Source organism: Trachurus trachurus (genome assembly GCF_905171665.1).
Source record: "Trachurus trachurus genome assembly, chromosome: 3".
NCBI classification, from domain to species: Eukaryota; Metazoa; Chordata; class Actinopteri; order Carangiformes; family Carangidae; genus Trachurus; species Trachurus trachurus.
In genome coordinates this window covers 10,349,177-10,373,598 of record NC_139893.1, presented here as the reverse complement: position 1 = coordinate 10,373,598, position 24,422 = coordinate 10,349,177, and the positions used below count along the sequence as shown (strand labels likewise).

The window sequence follows — 24,422 nt, the reverse complement described above, 5'->3', positions numbered from 1 at the left end:
AGAGCATTTTGGTCCAAACAAATATTTCAACAAATTTTGAATGGATCGCCATGAAATTTGGTTAAAAAAAACAAAAATATTCCTTACATCAAATCCTAGTGAATTCCCTGACTTTTCTTCTAGCACCACCATCAGGTCGGACCTTTCCAAACACTTTAGCACGGTGATGTGAGCTATTAGCGCAAAAGCACTGTTGTGTTTAAATGCAGCCTTAAACAATCACTGGTATGGCTGAACTGAATGATGTCTTACAGAATACATACTGTATATTGGTCACAATGCTTATTGACATCTTTTAAGTGCTGTGTTTCAGTGAATCTTGTATATTTATCAGATTTTTAAACGCAGTATCAGTAAATAAAAAATTCAATATTGGTCAGGCTCTTGTGCAATCAAAAACTAAACATATAAACTACCAGGAGCATTTGCTTTGGAGTGCTTATTGTTATTAATCAATTTTTATTATTTTTATTAATGGAGGCATAAGGCAAAACGCCTTCAAATGACAAAAATGGCACTCTCAAAGCAAAGACCCGTAAAGGGAAGTGATTTTAGATGAAACAAGAGGACAGGACAGCGACAGCACGTCTGGAGCATGGGCGAGAGAGAAGGAGTGAGAAGGTGCAGGTGGGTTAGAGAATCTGAACAGACTACAGTAGCTACAGTCAGCGGTTAGGGAGAAATCAGAGCACCAGGCATTCACTCTGTCACCACAGGAAACAGGAAGTTAAGACGCACAGCAACCAACAAGCCCAAAAGCAGAAAAGCGCATACCTTTAGCTTGGAATGAAACTCACGAGATTTCCTTCTGGCAAGAACCTGAATGTGACTAGACACCTGCGGGGTAGGGGAGGGGAGGAAAACAAAGGAAGAGCCTGTAACCATGGCAATGAAAAGCCCCCTACAACTGGGCAAAGCCAGACGTACCTTAATGGCTGCTTGGATTTCTCGAACTTTCTTTCTTGCTAAGACCTGTATGTGACTAGACACCTCCATTAAAAAAAAAAGAGAAAAAAGGGGAAAATAAAACAACAAGAAAAAGCAAAAGAAAAGAAAAAAGTACAAGGTATATTACACATTTCTTTCTTGGTTTAAATAACACTTGATGGAGATAAGGTGCATAGTATCAGAAGCATGTTCCAAACCACACAACAAGCTAACAGCCAATAAAGCGTTTTCCTGTGTTGTCGTTACTTAAGTGAACTGATTAAGGAGGATGCAGGCCCCTTTAGCACACATTAAGAGCACACAGATGTGATCTGCTGTGTGCTGCATGAGAATTGGCTAGTCTAGTATTCTTACGGGAGCCGGGCGAGGCATTTCACCAGCCAAGTTTCACCTCCGATGTTCACACAGTTCAATATTATCTAATATTACAACCAGTGCAAGAGGCAGTTTGAAAGAGAAGTTACATGTGCCTCGGCGATGGTTGGATTTACAGTCTCCTCTGGCACTGTTCAAAATCACACCTAAGGTGAGTTTTCTAACAGGAATGGAGTGATTTAACAGAAAAGCACACCCCATCACTCAACCTGAGCATATTTTCTTTCTATTCAGGTTGATACATAGAATAAAATAAAGTTGAAACAATTGGTTGATATATTGTTCAACAGAAAATGAAGCAGCAATCATATACAGTATCATTCATTTCCACCATTTGTCCAACTAAAGATGCTGAATAATCTTTGGTTTCCTGCTTCTCCAATGTGAGGACTTCCTATTGTGTTGCATTATTTTAAATTCAGCATCTTTGAGCTGGAGTGGTGGTTTGAGAAAAAACCCCCACAAAAAACAGGACATCATCACCCTGGGCTCTGGGAAATAATACTTGCCATTTTTTTGCTGTTTTCTTGTATGTTATGGATAAAACAATTAAGGTAATGATCTGCAAATTAACTGATAATTAAAATGGGAACTGTCGCCATCAATGATTTTCATTTTAGAATAAATGCACAATTATGTTTTCGATTGAACGTTTAGCCTGGAAAACGTAAGAAAATACCAAAAAAAAAAATGTCAACCATAATTTCCTAAAGCCCGAGACAGACAGAGAAAAAAAGACTAAACAGACAGAATGTTTTGTCCAACAAACATAAACTAAACCCAATCATTTTGAGTGCATCATCAAAGAAGAATCAAAAAACCAGAAGAAAGGAGGATGTGATGAGAAGCTGAAACTGGTGGTTTCTGATTAAAATAAATGTACATAACTCACTGCAGATGGATTTAACCTTGATTGATGTAACAGTATTATCTCTAATGAGACTGTTAGCTGCAGACTTAATATAAATAACAGCAACTGTACACACACACACACACACACACACAAACACACACGTCACACATTTACACTAACAATAGAAACAGATGTGTGTTTCTCTATAGCTGCAGGTAAACAACTCTCTCTCTCTCTCTGGCTCTGTGTTGACGAGAAGAGTCACAGAGAGAGAGAGAGAGAGAGAGAGAAACCACACGGCCTTTCTGGCCCAGACTGATCAATTCACACACAGTGATCGAATGTCACTGTAGACACCGGCTTGTTTATCATTGTCATTCAAGTCAGTGGTCATACAGGGAATTTCCTGTTTAGAGGGACGATCAGTCAGTGGGCTTCATACTGTTACTGAAGCACCAGGAGAGCTGCTAATTATCAGGTCCTTCAATAACTCTTATACAAAAACACTACAGTAAGAGCCCTGCATTTTTATTCTATTTACATATTATCTGTATGACAGTTGCCTGACATGTCACAGCAGATCTTAGTTAATCCATCAGGTTAAGTCTAACCTTAACCCTGTGGTTGCAGTAGTGTGTCTCCAGTCCAGAGCACACAGCATGTCGTAGACGGCAGCGTGTACTCTCAACACCGACTACAGCAGCAGATAGTCTTTGATCAGAGATGGTACCAATCTATTAAGGCTTTCGACCTTCCTATTAATAAAAGGCCTCTACCCCGGCCGAGTGCACAAGCCTCTGTGATGTAGTCACAAGGAGGACTGCTCGCTCTGCTAAGCCGCAGTGGCTCCTCTCTGTTCAAATGACAATGATGGTGGATTTGTTGTAGCCAGATAAAATGAAAGCCTGCGTTTTAGGCAGAATACTGGCATGCTGTATATCAAAGCTTTTAAAAGAAGAATCTATAATATATCTCCTTTACAAGACTTCTATAGCTACAGTTCTTTTTAAGTAAGGGTTAAATGGATGTTTTCATAAACGTCATAATCCAGGGACATCTGTTCATGCAGCCCAGCGGTGGCCGGGGAGCCTCAGAGGTCCCTGCAGAAACAATGGCAGCAGAGCACACACACACAGCCCTCTGACACTCATGCAACAGAGAAGCATCTCTCTCCCGGCCTTACCTGTTTACGAGTCCTCGTCTTCCCGGTCCGAAGCTTGATGTATCTCGCTATCAGCTCATTTCGACCTGTGTGAACAAGAAAAACAGAGCAGAATGTGTTCAATGAAAGAAAAGAAGGACAAAGTATCTCCGACAGCAACAACAACAACAAAATTTAGCGATAAGCTCAGGATTTCTTGGAGGAAGAGAACATTTAGAAACACACCACATCACAGGATCAGGATTAATAGGTGTGTGTGTGCACCAATTACTAGGATGTGTGAAAATGACAATTCGTGAGTCTGAGTATTTAGTTCAGGTCTAAGTGCGATGTGTTGGGTTTTTAACAATTGTGTTCTTCTTAGTGAAGTGGATTGGAGATCTTTATTTCTTGAATGGTTAATCATTTTTCTTATAATAACAGTTTATTGCTGCTTTTAAGCTTCAGAAAAAGATTGTGCACTACAGTGAAATTAGAATACAGTCAGACATAGTTTGGTAATTTTCTTAAACCCACATCAATAAATCAATAAATACCTTTGAAGTTCTGAGAAAACAAATTGTGAACAACAAATATTCAAAAAGCCACCTGGCTGGTGTGTAGCTTTATTGACAACATTTCTAGCATGCAGTCATGGATTCATACACAAAGCCCTAAACTATAAGCTCTGCCACCTTGCCACAACAGAAGGTATGTACATCTCCTAAACAAAACCAAATCCAATTTCCCTGTGAAAACACCATGTGACATTAGCATGAAAAAAAAAAAAAAAAACTGGCAGCAGCATCAGCAGCACAGCCTTTCAAATTAATCTTATTCAATCTCATTCTCTTCAAAGCCTGATGCTTTGAAAGGAAACAGACCTAGCTGTTCATACTATTACAGAAAATAATGGCAACTGAATATATTGGGTTTAAAACAGTGCAGCTCTGACTAAATTATAATTAAAGCATAGCTTTGTAGAGGTCTCCAATTAACAACGGCTCTAAACATTCTTCTGCCCTCAGCTCTGCCCTTATTGCTGTAGCAATGCACATGACCCCTGCTTAGCCCTTTCATATGGTAATAACATGCCGCCAACCAAAACTATTACACAAATTATAGGTAAGGAGGCACTCTAATTATGTGTCCAGCTGTAGCCAACCAATGCCATGGATCTGCTCTTCTCCTCAATGAAATGCACCAAAACCCCTCGATATAATGAAATATTTTTTCTACATTCACTTCATTATCAATTAAAGGTCTTACTTTTATTAGGACACAATGGGACCGCGACGTATCGCACATGTGCTAATAAGCCGTATCTCCGGTAATCAGAGGGAAAGGCATTTTCTGTCAATGGTCAGAATGTGATAGAGCACAAAAGTAAAGCTCAGCGGCATAAAGGGGAAGAACATAGTCACTTTGGATTCATCCAGAGACAAGAGAGCAGTGCTAGATGTAGATGCCTCTCTGTCTGTTGTTGGTATAATGCAAACAAGTAGCCACCACCAAGCCTCATCTGTTGAGGCACCAACGCTCTTATGTGAATGTATTGCCCAAGTGTGCTGCTGCAATTGCAATCCTCATTTAATTAAATTGTACGTTGTCGTTGACATTTAGTAATTTCTTGTGCTTGAATTAAAAATTTGACATCAGATTTGCCAGTGTAAATAAATTATTCGGTCCGTAACGTGTCAGCAATTATTAAACGGTGAAAACATTCCAGTGTTTGATGACTTCAAATGTCTTGGTTTGTTCAGCAAACCCTCTGAATCTCAAAAATTCAATTTACTGCCACAGAAGACAAAAAAAAATGAATCTAGAGAATTTTTGCCGCTTTTGCCCTTAACGAAAGAAAGATTTATTCTTCAGTGTCATTGCAATTTCATGTGTTGTTTGTGCCGAGTTTAATCACAGAAAGCGTGAGTTGTTACAGTGAAAGGTCACGTTTTGTTTTCATCCGAGCCCTGTGAGTTTCAAATGAAAACACAAGTGTGTACACTTGTCAGCAACATGAGAAGCTTTGATACCTGTAGCACCTGGCCGCCTGCCCCACCTACACATTTTGTTGTTCCACTGAGCGCAGCGCAGAGGGGAAGGGTGGGGTTTGACGTCAAGTTGGAGTTTGTTGAAGGTTGCCCCCGGAGCGCTTTTCACACCGAACATTTAGGCGAGGCCAGACTGACTGAACCCACTCATCCGACCTCACAGGACAAATAAACAACATCTGGGGATTTACAATTCCAACCAGCCTATCCAGTGTGCCGGTAGTGTAAACTTTACCAGATGAAGCAGGGGCCTACACTATTTTCAATAATTCACACACTGTGGAAACATAACATGACAATACAGGCATTCATGCAAACTCCTGATTCGTAGATCAAAGCACACAAATGGCCAGCTGAAAGCTTGCTTACTGTTGAATAATTCATTCTTTTCACCAGGCTGGAAAAAAAAAAAAAAAAAAGCTCAGTGGGTCCTGGCTGGTCTGCATTCTTTTTTTTCTTGCCTGTGTTTGCACTGCAAAACAATTGCTGAAAAAATTGTGACTGCAGACATTCAGGACTAGAAATGCTTTAGACATAACTCTGCTTTTCCACACCTGAGATTCATAAGGTGCTACATTTTTTCCCCCACAAACTAATATGAAAATTATCTTCCATAAATAAAACGTAGCAGATGTTTTTTTTCCCCCCCATCTCTGTGGTAAATAAAAAGTAGAGCATGCAGATTTTCAGCACTAACTTTGACTTCTCCTCAGTGTAAGATGTTAATTCAAATCTGCTTTCCACAACTACAGTAGTAAATCAAACTAAAACCAGAGCAGGAACGATTTTAACCATCAGCATCTTTGCATTAATGTTTGCTCCATCCTTTCACAATGCTTCTTGTGTTAATTACATGTATAATGGGCAGACATGCATTAAGGGAGGCTGCCACTAAGGATTCCTCCTTAATTCTACAGCACCATTAGCACATGTGAAAAGTTCTTCATGGTAATAGTCGATAAAGTCCTGTGGTGGTGGAAGGAAGGAAGGAAGGCCAGGAGACAGCTAAGAAAATTAACTCTTTATGGGGTGTTCCTGTCACTCAAAGCAGCAGGAAAAGGGATTAAATGTTTATAGTGTGACCCCTGAGCAGATTTTGTGCTGTTCAGCAGCTGGAGGAGCCCTCCTCCACCTGGCCGGAGTGAACTCTCCTCTGAATCTCAATGAGTCTGGAGGATCTGCGACATGTGAATGGCACTCCAGCAGCAAGGCCACAAAGAGACGGTGGCTCAGCTTTCTCTAGACAGTCCCCAAGCAGCTGATTCCTCATTCAGTCAGAAATCCAATTTGGCCCTCAGCATCCTTTCTCCAAGGAACCTGGGACAGGCTCCCACTGTTGTGAATAACAATGGGGTGTATTGTCACAGTCCACTGTGGACCAACCTCTGAGATACCACACCCAAAAATAAGTTCCCATAACCTCCCATAGGATCTCCACTCTCTAAATCAACGCTTAATGACCTCAACAAACATAATAAGACATAGCATGCCATGGACTGTTTTTTTTGCATGTGTCTTGTATTTAATTCTCCCTTTTCAACTTGGAAAGCTGTACAAAGTAAACACATGGCAGTGACTGGGAGGATTGGTGGATGTGGTGAGAGGGGCCCTGCTGCATGATTAGGGTGGCTTTCCTGATTACTGACCGGGTGTACGGCTCAGATAGGGGAGGTTTGGGGTGAACCAATTATTTTGCTGGCCTGGTTAGTTAGTTATGTGGGTTGAGTGTATTATTATGTTGGGTAGTCGTGATTATAACGTTAGTGAAAAAATTGTCAACTATAATTTCTTGGAGCCCAAGATTTAAAACGGAAATTGCTCGTTATGTCCGACAAACACTCCAAATCCAGAGATGCAGCCTAAAAAAAACCAAATGCTCATTACAACGCTATAAGACAATAGAAGAAGCTGCAAGTTCTCAATTCATCAAATGTTTGGTACATCTGCTTTAAATCAATTTGCAAAGTAGTTGCTGACTTATTGCCTGTCGGTGTTTTAGACAATTCAGTGTACGTACTGTACTGTAGACACCCAAAACTTAAAGATGAGGTTCTCACACTTGACTTGTTTTCTGCTTCGACTCAAACAAAACGAGAGAAAGAAGAAAAAAACGAGTGCAATCATCCCCTGCAGATGAAGGTGTGATCCAGTGTGGTTACTTGTAAAATAGGCTACATTTATGCCCTCAAATGCTGCAACAAGTGCATTAGTCAGCTCAAGTGTAAGAGCTATTAGAGCCACTACAGGCCTTCTTGCTACAACCGTATTCTTTTTTTAACAGCGATTCCCTCCATCAACCTGTTGTTGTCAGGAGCCTTACAGTAAAACATAAAGAGAAAGAGCTTTTCCTATAAGTGATAGGTGAACTGAATCATGTAATTTAGTCTAAGCACAATATAGTATATTGTAGGTTTATATTGCATTCTGGTTTCTTAAGGCTCCTCCCAGTGAATAAACTGGTATATCCCGACATTCCTACGATGGATTACACCCTGCATGATTGTTGAACATCAGTGTAAATAGTGAGTGTTGACAGAAGCCTTTGTTCTCCAGTTCTGAGGGACTGACATCCAAACCTGACCTTTACGGTTCATGATTTAGATAGCTGAGAAACGCTCGGTTATCAAACTGTACTGTAGCCGCATTGAAGATGTTTACATGTGTTGAATATCAGCAGATTATTATTCGCAGTCTGGTTAAACATTAAAACACAGGATTGTTTGCTAAAGTTATAAGAAAGTTGGTTATTTGTGTTTTTGTATTGAAGCTGGTTGAAAGTGGCAGATTGAAACGGGTATCAGTGGGATATTACATGATTTCTGTGTAGCAATCCAGATTTAGCATGTTAAACAGTAAAAGAAAAAGACTAATATTATGCTTATATAATGAAACTCTAACTTTTATAGTTGTTTATTTGGTCCTTTTCCACTTTTGTTTCCACTTTGCAAAAGGATTTTTGGGAATCATATTGACAAATTTGATAGATTGTGATTAATATTAATGTGTATTAACATCTCTTAAAAACTTCATCAAGATATCTGTTACAGAATAGAAAAAAAGACATCTATGTAAACACATTTTAATCAATACTACATATAAAAAATTGATTGTTTTTTGCATCTTTCTAAATTCCCTTGATGAATGAGGTAATACTGAGTGAAGCAGTGCTGAATCTCCACTGGCATGCAGGCACAAAGGCCTGTCATTGAATCCACTCCCAAAAGCCTTTGTGCACCTGTGTAACATAAACAGAGGATAATTTAAGTAATGGCATATTAAACAATTTAACTGCCTTGGGTGCCTCCTTTCGAGCAGCAAGAACAATACTTTACTGCTCCGCTCGGGATTTTTTCTCCTTTTGCTCTTTTTAAAAGCATCCATTTCCTGTAACAGCACTTTTTTTTTTCTAACACAGGCAGAACCACAGTCACATCTGGCCCAGCACTCTGCCATGAGACAGCGCCGGGCCTGGCCAAGAATCAGTCGGCAGATTGCCTACATGTGTGTGGCTTCGACCGCCCAGTTCTCTCTCTCTGTCTCTCTGTCTCTCTGTCTCTGTGCAGGGCCTGACAGAACTGAGAGCACACATGTCACACTGGCCAACACACACAGGACACATCTATCATTAACCCCTCATTCAATTATTTATATTTAAATGGATAAACTGCTTTGACACAACATGCCGGAAATGATCTTTTCATTAAAGTCCTCCTCTGAGCAACAATGTCGTCAAACTTTGGATGGTTGATTTTCCTGGTCTTGGCGTGACTGAAAACTGAATATTATTGCGCTTTAGATGGTTGTTGGGACCAAACAATGCAACAATGATGTCACCTTGGAAACTGTGCCGGGTATATTTTCATTGTTTTCTGAAATCTTGGCGACATCTTTGCGAGAGAAGATGAATGGCAGAGGAAACGATTATGAAGTCATTAGGTTCAATTCAACCATACATCATTAATTCCTGAACAAAACTCATTTCAATAAAACAAAAGTCATTTCAATAAAATTAAACTAATACTTTATAGCCTACATCTATACAAATGATTGGGTCAAATGACATGTAGGTTTTGTATTCAATAGGAAAATATTTGCCGGCTCAAGCCTCTCAAATATCTTTTTGTAATATTTTTGAGTTGTAGACCTTTGGTCCGACAAAAGAAGCAGTTTGAAACTGTTTGAAAATGTAACCTTGAGCTTTTGAAACTTGTGATCGGTGTTTGTTGCTATTACTTAGAGAATTATTAATTAATCAGTTTGCCATTTCGAGAAAAAAAAAAAATCAACAAATCAAAATAATTTCTTCAGTTTCTTCAACTTTGAAGTTATGCAGACCACAGCCCATTATGGGTTTGTTCCTGTGTGTGTGTGTGTGTGTGTGTGTGTAGCAGGCCAACACAATGGCCCCAGCTTTCCTGTCATCCGTGATAGATGACTCAGGGGTCTCAGGCAGACATTAGCATCACAATAGACTAAACCAACAATATGAAGGCATTCGTCCCAGGTTTTGGGAATAGCAGGCAGGGGCAGGAAGCCTTTTACTTACAACATCAATGGGAGAACACCGCTTGCCAAGTGGAGGAGAAGCTGTGACTTGCGACTTGAAAGAAAATTGACAGTGGCCTTTTTTTTTTTTTTTTTTTGGAAGGAAAAACGCCATGCTATCAGTTTAGCGTTGCATTAACTCTGGCTGACAGGTCAAAGAGTATGGCTGAGGTTCCTGTGTGATGATGAATAATTTTCATGAGACCAAATAACACACAGCTGCTGCCTCACTGAGAAAACAACAAGTCAGTTATGTAAGCTTAAACAATTAGAACTAAATAAAAAAAAAAACACTGTGCAGCCGGCCAGATCCTGCAGGTGTTTCCCGAGGAAGGTGCCGCACCAACATTTACAAAGTCCTTTCTCAGGCCCCTTCACTCAGGCAGAGAAAAAGAAAAAAAAAAGATCCCTTGTGAAAGCCAAGTAAGACAATATCTGCTGATCGTTCGTAACATCTGACTCCAGTCCACCAGCTGATTGACACAAGTGCCTTAACTTCCTGTATTGTTGGACACTTAGCCTACACTGGAAGCGTGGGTCCATAAGAAAGACTTCAAGGCCAGACGCTGCATGCGTGACGCCACAGTGATCACAAACACTAAAGCTATTCTCTGAGACACAATAGAAATCCCTCCTGCTCCCCCTCCTCCTCCTACACACACACACACACACACACACACACGTGCACACAAAACACACACACACACACACACACAACCCAATGCCTGCAGGCTAAATCAGTAAAGTTCAAGCCCATGTATCCTCTCATTAAACTGGTTCTGCATTAATGCATCACGTGTTTGTAAATTTGACACACTTGTAGATTATTATATTTGTGTAATTAGGGACTGAACCAAACTCTTCTATACTTTTCCTTTAAACTCCATGTAATATCTGACTTACATCCAGTACAACAGTCTCTTCAGTGTCTCATAAAATCCTCTCAGGCTCTTTGAGTTCTGGCCACACATGAACAAGGGTGTTCCTCCCACATCCTCAGGTAACTGCTCTGTTCACTACTCATTCAGGCGACAGGCAGAGGCACCGAGTGGGTTTTCTGCTTTGTGTGAATTTATTCTGCAACTTTGATGATACGTGATTTTAAAACCTGCCTCTCTTTAATGACCATGGCAGCACTGCTTAGGTTTATTATTATTATTCTTTGTCATATGAGAGATTATTCACACAGAAGGCCAATGTCTTTGGGTCTCAGCAGAAGTACATCTTTCTGGTGAGTAGAGAGCTCTCTTTTAATTGCAACCTTTTATATCTCAAATCAACATCACAAACAGTTTTGGTAAAACACAAATCTTGACAGCCTTAATATCTGCAAAATCCACCGTGTTTAATGGAGCTAGCCTCCGTCCAAATTTAGCAAGTTTACACAAAATCAGCTTAAAAGAGCACATGTTGTTTATTCATTTGAAGGTTAGAGTCTCTTCATCACCCTTCATCTGACAGGCACTTTTTTGTCGCCCCTTTCTTGTATGTGATGATTAATAAATATCTCAATAAATTCAACAAGTCTGTTTCAATTGCATTTTACAACAACAAAATGTTACCATCTTTCCATTGTACATCTTTCAGCTCCCACTCCATATGCTACTGGGTATAACCATTTAAACTTTTTTACAAAGATGCACAGTATAGATCTCAAATATATCTGTATTGATATCAACTATATAATGGAGTCAACTGAACAAAGCTCTGCTCTGAGACATTACAGCTTTTTAGACTTTAATTGATGATTTTAAGAATCACTCGGGGTTTAAAAATCCAGCCCTGGTAAAATTAAGTTCTCTATATAATGTAGTGTGCGACTGTAATTAACAGCTCTTTAAAAATCCATTTTTTCTCTGGACACCAAAAGAAATCAATACTTAACTTCAAATGACCTTATTGAGCTGGATAAAAGGCTTTATCGCAGGGGCTGGGTCAGGAGCGGTTGAGCTAATGTGTTAGTTGAACAGTGGGGGATTAAAGGTGAGGTGTTCTCTCAAAATCTTACAAGACATCACAAAGCAGCAGGTCACTAACCTGAGCCTTCCTGGAGACACTGAGAGGATTACAGCAGCCAACCTCTGCTGAACTGTGCTTGTATTCAGTCGGGGCTGAGGAGGCAAAGACAGCCTCTTTATCACTCAGCAGGTCCAGCCCATTCTATTTCCTTTTCTCCCCACACTGCCTCTCTCAAACAAGGCCAGACCTGAAACCTGTTAGTCCCAACTCAGTGCAGTATACTCACAGGGGACCAATTTGCACAGCCAGCCCTTGTCTGAATCACTCTATCAATTAGGAGCCACTGTGTTTATCATCACATACATTATTGTAGAGGCTGGCCTGGTCATTGTGTTGAGGTGTGCCTCTCAGGAGAGGGAAACAGATGAAATAAATGACCAGGGAGCGAAGCCACAGTTGGACAGACTGCTGGACTAATCTGAAAGGACGGCTGTAATTATGAGTCTCCCGAGGAACTGGCTGTGTGGCAAGTCCAATGTGTGAACATGGCGCTAACAGTCAGGAAGGTGCACTTACCCCCCTTCTCCACAACAAAGTAAGACACTGAGTCAAATCAATATTTTCAATCTCTCAGGATCAATTCAGCATCTGAGCACAAAGGAAGACATGTTGGCTGTGCCCATTGTGTATAAATGAAAAGTCAAACTTTGTGGTCATGATGGGCTTCTTCTGTCTCACGTTCTTTTTGTAATCACGGGTGCAAAGTTGAGGGATTCTTGACTGAAAGTTGCAACTGAATCCAAGTCTTTTGGAAAGAGACAAGGTCCTAAATAGTTAACAGAAAGCCCAGACAGTCAGGCCATGGTAAACATGCACTTACTATCTGATTACAAGGATAATAAATGGTCATATACATAACATATTCAGCTTAAGGTCAGACAATAACACTGTTTTGAGTATGATCATTTTATGACTATGACGACAGTCTTCCTTTGTTTCCAGGGATGCTGCTGCAGTGTTGAGAGACCTTTGTCTATTGCACAAACAGCACAGAAAGAGATGACAGTGTGTTAGCACTGGAGTGAAGTCCCTGCGCTCTGGGTGAGAGAATAACACTGGCATTCAGATTCCATTCATATGTTGATTACACAAAATCGTCCCATCAGTATGAGATGATCTTGTCAGAATAAAAGTGTTTCATCAATGGGGTATGATGTAATCAGCGTGAAACTGATGACTTTTCTTGAGGAGAGCATGAAAAATGACACTGCATCTTTAAGAAGCCCAGAGTCTCACTGTGTTTTAGTCAAACAAAAGCAGCCAATTGAGAACATGCAACATGAAACCAGAAGCCAGGCGCAGAGGGCCTCGCACAGTCCTCAGAGCACGGACACACCCCGTGTGCTCCCGATTCAGGCAGGCAGAGAACCACGGCCTGCGATCCAGCCATTCAGTGAAAACACTTCCACACACAAGTCTGAAAAATACACACAAACACACACACTCACAGAGCGGCTCCGTCTAACCTCTGGAAACACAAGCACCCAGTTTCTAAAAAATGAAACGTTAACAGTGTTCAGCAATGATTTGATTGTGAAAGCATTATCCACTATTGTCATGTGGTGCTACTGGATTAACTTAAAAAAAATGTTTTATACAACATGGTGCAAGACAAAACACAGAATCAGCGCCTCAGAAAGTCACAAATCCTCCTTTTTTCAGAAACCTCTCTCCACAGCCTGGTCAGCATCAGTCCTGTCCATCACCACGGCAGCCCTGTGAGGCATGAACCCTCGGCAACATGAGGCCATGGGCAGGAGACTGGAATCTCGCACGAGCCACAACATGTTATGCTTGGTCACCACAACATGGACATGAGTTAGAGCTAAAAAACCTGCCCCCCCCCCACCCCCCAAACCCTACCCCTACCCCTACCCCTACCCCCCTCCCTGAACAGACTGCCATGAAATAATATGCACTTCAAAATCAATTCTGCTGCTCAGCAACAGGGGAGCTCTAAACGTAGACCCATTTTGGGGCTGAGTCTCATTAATTGCTCGTTCTCAGAGCCACAAAATCACACATGGACAATAAGCTAAAGAGATGTAGGAACTGAGCGATGCAAAAGAGTGAGTGAAATCAGCCTCATCTCAATTCTTTTATTATTATTATTATTATCATCATCATCATCATCTGTATGTTTTGGTTGGCTCCTTTCGGTCTGACTGGTGTCTACTGGGTGTATTAGACCCAGGAGTGCATCGCATTGCGGTGAAAAACAACAGGTGCAGAAGGACCATGAGGAACATCGGGGTTTGTTTAAACAGACATGAGAGGATCACGTCAACACATACACACATGTGCTATGTAATAGTTTAAATATAGCATATTGATACATAATCCATGTTTCATAACGCTGGTGGACAAAGTGGTTTCCTCTTCACACCTTGTATATATGATGTTCTCATCACAGGAGGTTGCATGACCAGTCCAACATCTTCACGAGATAAGTTAAAAAAAAACAACAACAAAAAACAGGTCAACTTGTGCATGTTGAGTTAAAGGCATCTCCATAGCGACCCGTGATGAATAAATAACCAGTTTTGGCCACAAACCAACCTTAAAACCTTGAATTTCAGCTCAAAATGGCTTCTTCCTTCCCCTCATCGTAACCTGCATCAATGCTATTTACACTTTCAACAGTTACGTCTTTTGAGAAAGACATAAAATAATTGGACTTTTTTCACTACCATGTGTGTGAAAACACGGTAGCCTTACACTGACAATGACGAGGGAACAAATGAGGGATTATTCTGGAGGTGTGTGATGCCTCTCCTGCAATGAAGTTCCTCACACTCCATTCTGAGTGAATGCAGGTGACTCGGGGAGCCTGAGCTGATCCCAGAATTCCTCATTATCTGCCCAGCAGGGAGGATCAGATCCGCTCGCTCTGTCTCAGAGCATGCTCGGCCCGGTGAGACGAGACCCAGAGGAGCACAGTGCTGGGCCATCGGGGGCAAGCCAGGTCTGCTCATTATATCTAACTCATCCTTGGCATCTCTGCAAACCAAGTGCCACTTAGTTCCCACAGGAGGGGTCTGGGCTGGATCACTGACGAGATGGCAGAGCAAACAGCACAATGGTAACAGGAAAAGCTTTACATCAAAAGTCACGTGCAGACGGAGGCATAACGTCCAGCAGCGCGTCTGCAACGGGAATATTGCAACATACAGTATGTACAGGCTTTCAATCATTTACTGACTGTATCATTTGGAAGATCTGATTAATGGTAATGATTACTGCTATTGCTTATCAGAACCAGACTGATTAAATGACACTGGCACAAAGAGCACCCGAAAATGTCTTGAGAGATGGATATGACTCCGCCATTTAGGTTTCAATAGACTGAGAACCTTAGCCATCAAATACAAGTGGCCGCTGCAAAAACAGGAAAAACACCATGTGGGTGTGGTGCAAGCAGCCTTCAGGTAGAGTAGGTATTTACATTTTTCTGTCACTAGATGGAATAAGAACCAGTTCTTCTATATTTAAACGGTAACTGAGAAAAATTCACCAATGTCATTTAGCTTGCGGGGCAAGTGCAAATACATAACTCAATGAATAAACATACAATTTGAGTGAAGCGTGTTGTTTCATTTATCAACTCTATTTCTGGGATAAATGAATGCAGCCCCGCACAGCAGGTGAATTATGCAAGTGCAGAATCTAAGGCCTTTGGCTAGGGGCCAGTGCCCTCTATTTCCCTTTACTTTTTAAAATATTCTCCTAAGTAAACTCTGGGGCAGAGGCAAAACGCTGGCTGGGTGATACAGTCTAGATGCAGATGTAGTGTTTCCATTGCAGTTACAATTAGCCTCAGAGAAACGGGCGCAGCGCCAGCCAGCACTGGTCTCAGCACATCCGAAACACTTCAGGTAAACACCACAATAAGCTAAGAAGCAGAAATTAGAAATTGTTTTGAACCGCAACACAGTTGCTATAGAGACTGTTGCTAATTAACTGCACTCTACCCCAGGATAACAAAGGGCTTAAGGGCACTCAGGGCGGCTCCTCTTGTGATGAGCTCTGTGTATGGAACACTATGCCATCCCCAGGGTCTCTCAACTACAAAATACCTGTCTCCTTGTAGCCAACTTTCATCTCAGATGCCATAAGAGGTTTTGTGTGGTGTCTCTCTGTGTCTGTTATAAACCCTATGGACCCGGATCACAGTGCCATATCAGCCTCACCATGATAAGCTGAACCCTTCCCCTCTCAAAAGACAAATCACTGGATGTTTTAGACAAATCAATCCCTTGCAGCAGCATGGAGGACCACTTCATTGGTTACTTATCTTTTGATGGCATTTCAAAGGCCTGCACTGCTTGCACAAATGACAATCCGAGGGATCATACAAAGAATATACAGTGTACACATACTGGCTAAGAGAGCATCTTTATCTTTATAGAGCGCATGCAGCCAGGGTTTGCATTTCTTTGAATATTTGCGCTGTCTTAATAGTAAATCTGTCTAGCTTATAAATTCCTTAAATAATATCATTTATTTTGCATCTTAATACTGCATACTGACTGAGTGTTACAATATTTCACGTATTTCACAAAGAGGAGCGAGGAAGCGGACGGCAGAGTCAAAAGGAAACAATGGAAAGTATTTTGTAAGATTTGCTCACAAAAAACAGTAAATATGTCAGAGGAATAAGAGAAGAGAGAAGAAAAAAAGAAACGAACCGAGTCACATTCCAAGCATTCCTCAAAACATTCCCAACACTGAGTTCATTGTAATTTTCAACACTGAGGTAATCAAACTGGCTGCTCCCTACAGCTATGACCTTATTGTCCATCACACATGGGATTCATTCACAGCCATAAAACATTTCAAATCCAGTGTGAATGTTCACAAAGACACTGTCCTGTAGCTTCTAAAAAAAAGTCCCCTACTACTATTTACATGTCAGTGTCTATACTGTATTTAATTTGTGATGTGTACAGTCACACTGCACAAACACAAGTCCACTGTATTGTCCCTGGTGTAGTTTTATGTTTGGTTAACACCCTGTTCAAATAATGAACAGCTCAATCTATTGAAAATAAAACATGGCTGCCTTTTCCCTTTTTTTCTTTTCTTTTTTTTTTGGAGTAAGAAAGACCCATGGCACCTCCTCGCTTTGGGGGACTGTCACGGTTCATGGCATGATGGAACTGGCACTGGGTTGTAGCAACAGTTGGAGAGCTGAACAACAAGCACTGTCCCCAGAAAATATACGAGGCTGTTCACAGTCCATTACATTGTCCCACCAACCAAACTCCCATACGTTAAGCTGTAAGTCCACCGCGGCATTCAGCTCCTTTTTCTTCCACATTCTTGAAACATGTAACTATACATTAGCTCTCTATTCTGTACAATTTCAGTTTTCTACACTTTTATCTACTATTTATCTAACGCCATACTGTTCTGATTCAGTAAGACGAGACGGACAGACAAAGGATTCTGCTACCGGTGAGACAACGTGTAACCAGATACAGAGCACATCTGGCAGGACGAACGTCTATTCAACCCCACAGTTGTCTCCTCAGCAGATTTTAAGACGGATTCAACACCACAAAAACAAACCTTTCGCTGGGTTTGTTATTGAGGTTTTTAATCTCTCTTGAGTAATAATCTTTTATTCCGTCTGTGAATTGTATCCTTTGTCTTTTTCATGAGGTAGATTTCAGTGGCTTAGGGTCGTCTTTCAGCTCAGTTTATGATAATTCTCATCTGTTTATCTAATTAAACATTACGATTTAAACGAGAAGCACCGACCCCATTCAAGGTCTTTGCAGTAAAGCTGACTTTCTATTCTCTTTGTAACTTCTCAAAAATAATAAATTAAAAAGGGCATTTGACCTTTTTTAATGCCACAGTCTGCCAAAAAGCTGAAAATTTTCATCATACTGAGCGTGTTCACTGACTAAACAGAGAGGCCTGCACTTAGCACTGCTCATTTATAACTCTAGAAAAACCGAATTGTCATGCTTTAATCCACAGCAGAGGGGCAGCTTCTCTGCCAGCTTCACTCTGTGTGGGGACAGAGGAACTGGAGGAAAAGACAATGGGGAGTGTCCTGTTGTCTGAGCCCATATCTTTGTAGTGGCAGCTGAGGGGTTTCACTGAAACTCCTAGAATTTACATTTTGTTTGGCCGGAGGGGTCACATGACAGCTGCGAGCGAATGCTCCGAGGGGCTTTCTGCTTTCACTTGACACTGACAGGCTGTGAGACGGTCCAACACCACAGAGAGAAAATATTCCCTCTTTCCATGACATCACCCAGCCAGGAATGGGGGGGGGAAGTGGCGGGAGGAGAGAGGGCACAGCTGGTGGCAGCCGCAGTACCATCTGCTACTGACTAATAGTTCATGCTGCTTTACTTATAAACTTGCACTTCTGTGAACCAGAGTAGTGGCTATATAGGCACAGAGCACATCACAGACTGATCTCAGCATGGGAGTCGTATAATGTTGCATTTCTCAGCACAAGCATGTATTGATTCCCCTTTTTCATTTGGGAAAATTATACTTCATCACTTTGTTTTATGTCATTTTAAATGAGGAGTTGATGCCACTGTCATGTCTGTCTGTTAAATATGAAACTACAGTCAGCGGTGAATCCATATCCATACATATCCAAAATAATGATATTAACAAATACTTTAGAAGAGTATAACTTTAGGTGCTGGTAGACAGATGTGTTACCTTTGAACAAAGTAAGGTGAATGATTCCTCCTGCTTTCAGACTTTATGCTAAGCTACAGCTTCTTACACCAGCTTCACATTTAAAGTAACTCCTTTAAGCTCCTTCTATTCTCATCTATTAGAAATTATGCAAAAAAAAACAAACACAGATAATGCCGCCTTGGTTAAAGCTCATTCATACACACATGTGGACTTACCGTACATCTTTCCCTCATCAGAAAGGATGATCTTCCTGCGTCCACAAGGAGGATAGATAGCCAGGGCCTCCTGGAAGCTCTGTTCAATGTCAGGGCTCCACACCCCCTCGGCATCATTGTCTACAGGCTTGTCTGCCGAGTCGCTCATCCTCTCCAGATCCTCGGCAGGACTCTCACTGCCGCTCCAGCTGCTGGGATCAATCGTGGCGGTTGGGCTCTCCAAGCTGAAGCCTGGAGCAGACTAGGGAGAGACCTGGAATTCCCAAATAAACAAAACACAACCAAGATGTCAGTCTCCACAACAGAGCAGCGGACATCTGCTTTCAAACAACACTGCACACTGTTAGATGACAAGACAATATGGAGCGAAAGCAGCCAATAAACTTGGACATGACCAGGAATATTGTTGACTTGATTTACAATGGATGGGTTTAAACAATTTGAAATATTTTCTCATATGAACTTGTGGCACTTCCTTCTTATTAAGTGAGAGGACAAAGGTTAAAACCACGAACAATTGTTCAGAGATCAGATATATGCTATAACACTTTATAATAAGTACATACTGTTAAGCATGAAATACTGAATTCATCATTTATAACACATGAATACTCATTAGTATGTAGTTTATAAACACAGTTACAAATATTTTACTCATCATTGATAAGCAATAACTAACTGTATTTATAAACTACATACTAATGAGTATTCATGCTTTATAGATGAAGAATTCAGTATTTATTAATGCTTAAAGCAGAAGTGAGTGATCCGGTCGTTTTCGCTAATGCTGCGTTCCAGGCAGGCTTTTGAAATCGTAAATTACAGCTTCAAGTCACAACTTGCGACTTTGTAGCGTTTCAGGCAACCCACTCGTGTTTTTCCGACCTGTTTTACCGGTGAAAGTCACTATAACGGCCACTCGTAACTTCCGACCGGTGAACTCGTACCAGATCGAACTGGTACCACTTCACGGTCGGAAAAATACGAGTTTCCTTGAACGCACCATAACAGTCCTCGTCGCTACGTCACCACATTCACGGCGTTCCTTGGCTGCACACACAGCCCTGCATGCCGTTCTCTCTCCTCATTGGATAAAAACTGTAGGATACGATAAATGTTTTCTCTTCGGCTCAGAGCAGAGCAGAGGGACTGAGAGACCCGTGTTTCAGTCCAAACACTCTATGTAAGTGATTGCTGTCGGAAGATATAACTATTTAAGACTTATATTAACACAAATATATCACTCACTTCTGCTTTAACTAATGCTTAATAGTGTGGACCTATTATAAAGTGTTACCTGCTTCTGACGATAATAGGGTACATGTGGAGAAATATGATTTGATGAGTCCACAAGGTTTTACAACACTTTTCCAAAAGGTTTGAAAAAAGCATTAATAGAAACAGAACGATTAAACCCCATATTTATTGGAAGATAGAACAGACAACATATCAAATGCTGAAACTGAGAAATGTCATTGTTTTTTTTGAAAGTTATGAACTCGACAAGACGTCTGCAAAACATTTGAAAAAAAGCGTTGTGGCTACTAATCAGCCACAGTCATTGCACCACGATAATAATATACAGACATCAGACACTCAAGCAACTCAGAGAAATTAGAGGATTTTTTTGTCCTGTAGTGGACTAGAGATCTGCAGGCTTTACAAGAAAACTGCCATTAACAGACTACAGCTCAATCTGAGAACCAGTGCCCTTTTGTGTGGCTTACCAAGCTGCTGGAGAAAGTCTCATGTCACCAGCAGCTTTTGACAAGACCAACGAGCTCGATGAATCTGCAGCTAATAAACTTGGGGGGGCCTGTATCATTATGTGGCGACTGACTGCATCAGAAGCAGAGTGCGTAGCATGTCCAGTAACATAAACCAGCGGACTTTCTTGCATATTATGGGCAATGACTCTTGCACAATACAACTTCATGAATGTACAGATGAGACTAATCATGGTATTTTATTGGGTACCAGTGAAGCATGCATGTGGTAAAATGAGATTCAGCAATATTGCAGTTAATATACGCTGTGTGGCCTTCATGAATGGAAATCATTCTGCAGAGCGGGATTAGCAGCCACGGAGTTCAACAGACACAACCAGCAGACACACAGATGGTTTCCTTTATGGCACACATTGCATAGGTGAGCTTTATTTACAAAACGGTGCTATCATCATTCTACTACAAAGAATAAAAAATAATATAATAGTTGATTCTCAGAACTTTCCAGTCCCTCAACTGTTATGGTTACGTTTTTTTTTATAAATGCAGATTGCAGCAAAGCAAACACGGCTCAAGCCAAATAAGATAACATTGCTTCAATCATGCCTAAATAAACAAGACAGGCATTTAATGCTCATGTCATGATATAGTAAATGTTTCACAGAACTTCTTCAGCAGACACATTCCCAATGAAGAACAGGTCTCATCTGACCAACAGGTGGGGAGGAAACACTGTGACAGGTTGTGTAAACCAGACTTGTTTTAGTTCATAGCTGCATTTTTTTTTGCATTTCTGGTTAAAATGATTGATTTTTGTATTTTTCTTCCTACATTTCCTGAATGTGTCTACAGCTCTGGAGTACAGGTGAATGAGTAAACAAGGTTTTCAATGAAACTACCAATAAGTGTTTTTTTTTTTTCATTTTTTAAAATAAATAGACTAACTAATCCCTTTTAATCAATTTAAATCTCTTTTGATTGGTTTACTTTATGGTATGGGGCATACCAATCTTTCTTGAATATGCATTTTTACCTACACAGTTTTTATACATGTCTTTGTTATGCATCCTGTAATATATGTAAATGGTGGTATATGTAATGTAATCAGGGCGCCCTTGTAAAACAGAGCTCTCTGTAAATGGCCTTCCCCTGTAACAAAAATAATAACGATAACAACAAGGACGATAATAACAGTAACTGCTCCTACATTGGGAGACCTGTGAAGTGTGTATATTGGGCAGTGAGACATGTCGAATGTTTCTGTGAGTGTGAACACAACAACAACACTGAGGCTGATCATATCTAGTGAACACACAGGTGAAGGATTCCAGCTGTTGCTGCTCTGCTGATGTGCTGCCGTCATGGCAAAGCCAACCTACAGTATAAACTATACTTATATAGCCTACTGCACAAACTGTAAGGTGTGAGGTGACGCTACCACCCTCCTGGTGTGAAATGATGTAACACTGCCCTGACTGAGTTTTGTTTCCAGTCGCTCTAACTCGGAATAACATGACGAGTCGAGTGTGTTTGATTTTTTTCACCTCAGAACCAAACAAAGACTTTGCTTTCAATATAAAGCAACCTCAGAATATCTATCAACTATCAAACAGCTACTGTCTTTAACCCTTAACTCAATGTTTCAAATACCGTTTTACTTCCTTTACAGGAAAATCACAGAGGTTTTTTTTCTCTCTCCTGTCTTAATCTCTCCACTCTTTCCAGACAACTGCTTCCTCCCTGAGCAAGATCCTATTCAAGCAGCACAAGCTGTCAGGAAGTGGGAATAGTAGCATATGTTTCTTCCAGCATGTCAGTTCATGAGGGGGAAAGGGGGGGATGGGAGCAAGCTGTTGGGGGAAAAAAACACTCCCAGAGAGCAGAGAGAGCTTTTACTGAATTCCGTTTTTGTGTGCTGACTGCTGACACTGCAGAACTAACTCACAAACTGATGAGGGAGGGGAAAAAATTCCCATTTCAACCACTAAAAGGCTGGGACTCTTTCTAGATCCTCTGCTCCTCTCATCCCGACCATATGATGAACTGTGCTGGTAATCAATTCCACCTTTCATTTTCACTGCAAGAAGAGCTTCTGAGGAAAGTTATTTCTGTCCCCATCAGGTCCAAACACTGGATTACAAAGTTTGTAAAAGCTTAAAAAGGCAAAAATGCAAAAGTCGATTTTGTCCATTAAACCTAAAGTTTAGCTTTTTATGATCCCCCCCTTATAAACTTTTTTTTTGTCAATCCTTCCTTTATAAAACTATGAATTTCTAATTTTCTTTTTTATGAGCATTGGCTCCGTTTAATTGTCATGCTGTGTTAAAGTTGATGAAGTGATATGTTTAAGTAGTCCTTGGTGACTTTGTGGATCTGTCCATCAAAGCAGATTGATTCTTACACACCAACATTTCCCTCCTCTGCCAGCGCTCAACACCTCACCAGGAAATTATTACTGTTACAGTAGCGTGCAATGAATTACGTTATATAAACTTCAACTTGTCTCACTGAACTGTATGAGAATAACTCAAGACATGGAAGAACTACATCAATTATTGCTGCCGAAAAGTGTTGCTTCCAAAAAAAAAAAGGAAAAAAAAGAAACGCGATGGCTGTTGGAGAAGCTGGGTCACTGAGTATGTCACTACTGCAATCACTCTTCATCACATGGACATCAATACAGATGTTACTTGGTAAACAATGGTTCTCCAGGGGTTTTTTCTACAGTTTGAGATCAACTGTGTCGCCTGGATCATTATCTAAGGAAAACTGAAACAAGCCGTCCAATACAAATAACACAACAAATCAGATGAACTCACTTTCAACTTTCATGCCACTCTTTGAAGAATTCGCCGCTCTCAGGACGTTTTGTTTTGCACCGCCACATAATTTCTTAATCTGTAAAAAATAATCTGCGTCTTCATGGTTCAGGTATAGTCGTTCACATTCTCCCTGATGTGCATCAATGCAAGGCAGAGCAACACTCTAAAAAACGCCGAAGCGATTCAACCCTGGATAAAATTTCACGTGTCACTCACAAGGTAAGTTATACCAGTTATACCTAAAAGCCACACAAAGCTTTCAACAACTCGTTCCTTAATGTTTCTCAAGGGTCCTCACACAGGTTTCCTGCAACTTCAAAATGTTTTTTTCTGAACACTCTGTTTCTTTGTCATGAGTAATGTTTTCTGTAAATTTTTTTGTGAATGAAACAAATTATCTGGCGCAGTCTTGCAGTCCTACCCTCCTACACTATCTGGATTCTTTCACGAATGCATTTTTCAAACAATTTGACAAAGTGTAAGTGATGGTGACACTCTGAACTGAAACACTTACTTCTACTTAAGCGGCACATAGCAGATGTTTGGAGAAGGTGCAGATTTATGTGGACATGAATAAAACATGGATGCAGACTAATGCAATTAATGCAATTTATTAATAATTTATTGAAGGATTGCACCATTACGGTCAACAAAGATATAAATTATTAGCAACTGTATGGGTTTCTACAAAAGGTTATGTAAAGCTACAATTGCTCCTGCTTCATATCATTTGACAACTAATGAAGTTAATGTCTTTACCCACAGTGTATCACTCAGCATCATAAGCTAAAGACTTGTTCTTACTGTCATTAAATACATCTCTCACCAATAAAAACTAGTACACATAATACACACTGTAACTGTAGATCCGTACAGCAGAGAAAAACATCTTATTGTTTGGGCGACTGATAAAAGAATCCGAGCCATTTTTGCTCATTCAACTCTTGCTCCTTGATGCTACACTCACAAAAACATAAACCATTACCAACATATAATGTGGGATGTGGTGGAATACTAAAGAAAGAAATGTGTGTTGTTGTGCACCGAAGAA

At 40.6% G+C, this 24,422-nt stretch overlaps 1 protein-coding gene across 3 annotated transcripts in view; it reads right to left on the bottom strand.

Moving 5' to 3' along the window:
• tead1b (TEA domain family member 1b) overlaps positions 1–24,422 on the bottom strand; it is a 48,337-nt gene that overhangs the window by 15,157 nt on the left and 8,758 nt on the right. The window contains exons 2-5 of one of the 3 annotated variants that reach the window (XM_083969262.1): positions 18,823–19,075; positions 3,360–3,424; positions 928–990; positions 775–837 (exon numbers count right to left, since the gene is read on the bottom strand). In XM_083969262.1, coding sequence (XP_083825388.1) covers positions 775–837; positions 928–990; positions 3,360–3,424; positions 18,823–18,970 — 339 coding nt within the window. In that variant the 5' untranslated portion in view covers positions 18,971–19,075. Of the gene's footprint in view, positions 1–774; positions 991–3,359; positions 3,425–18,822; positions 19,076–24,422 lie in introns of all 3 variants that reach the window. The other 2 variants (XM_083969261.1, XM_083969263.1) reach the window with 2 other exon arrangements.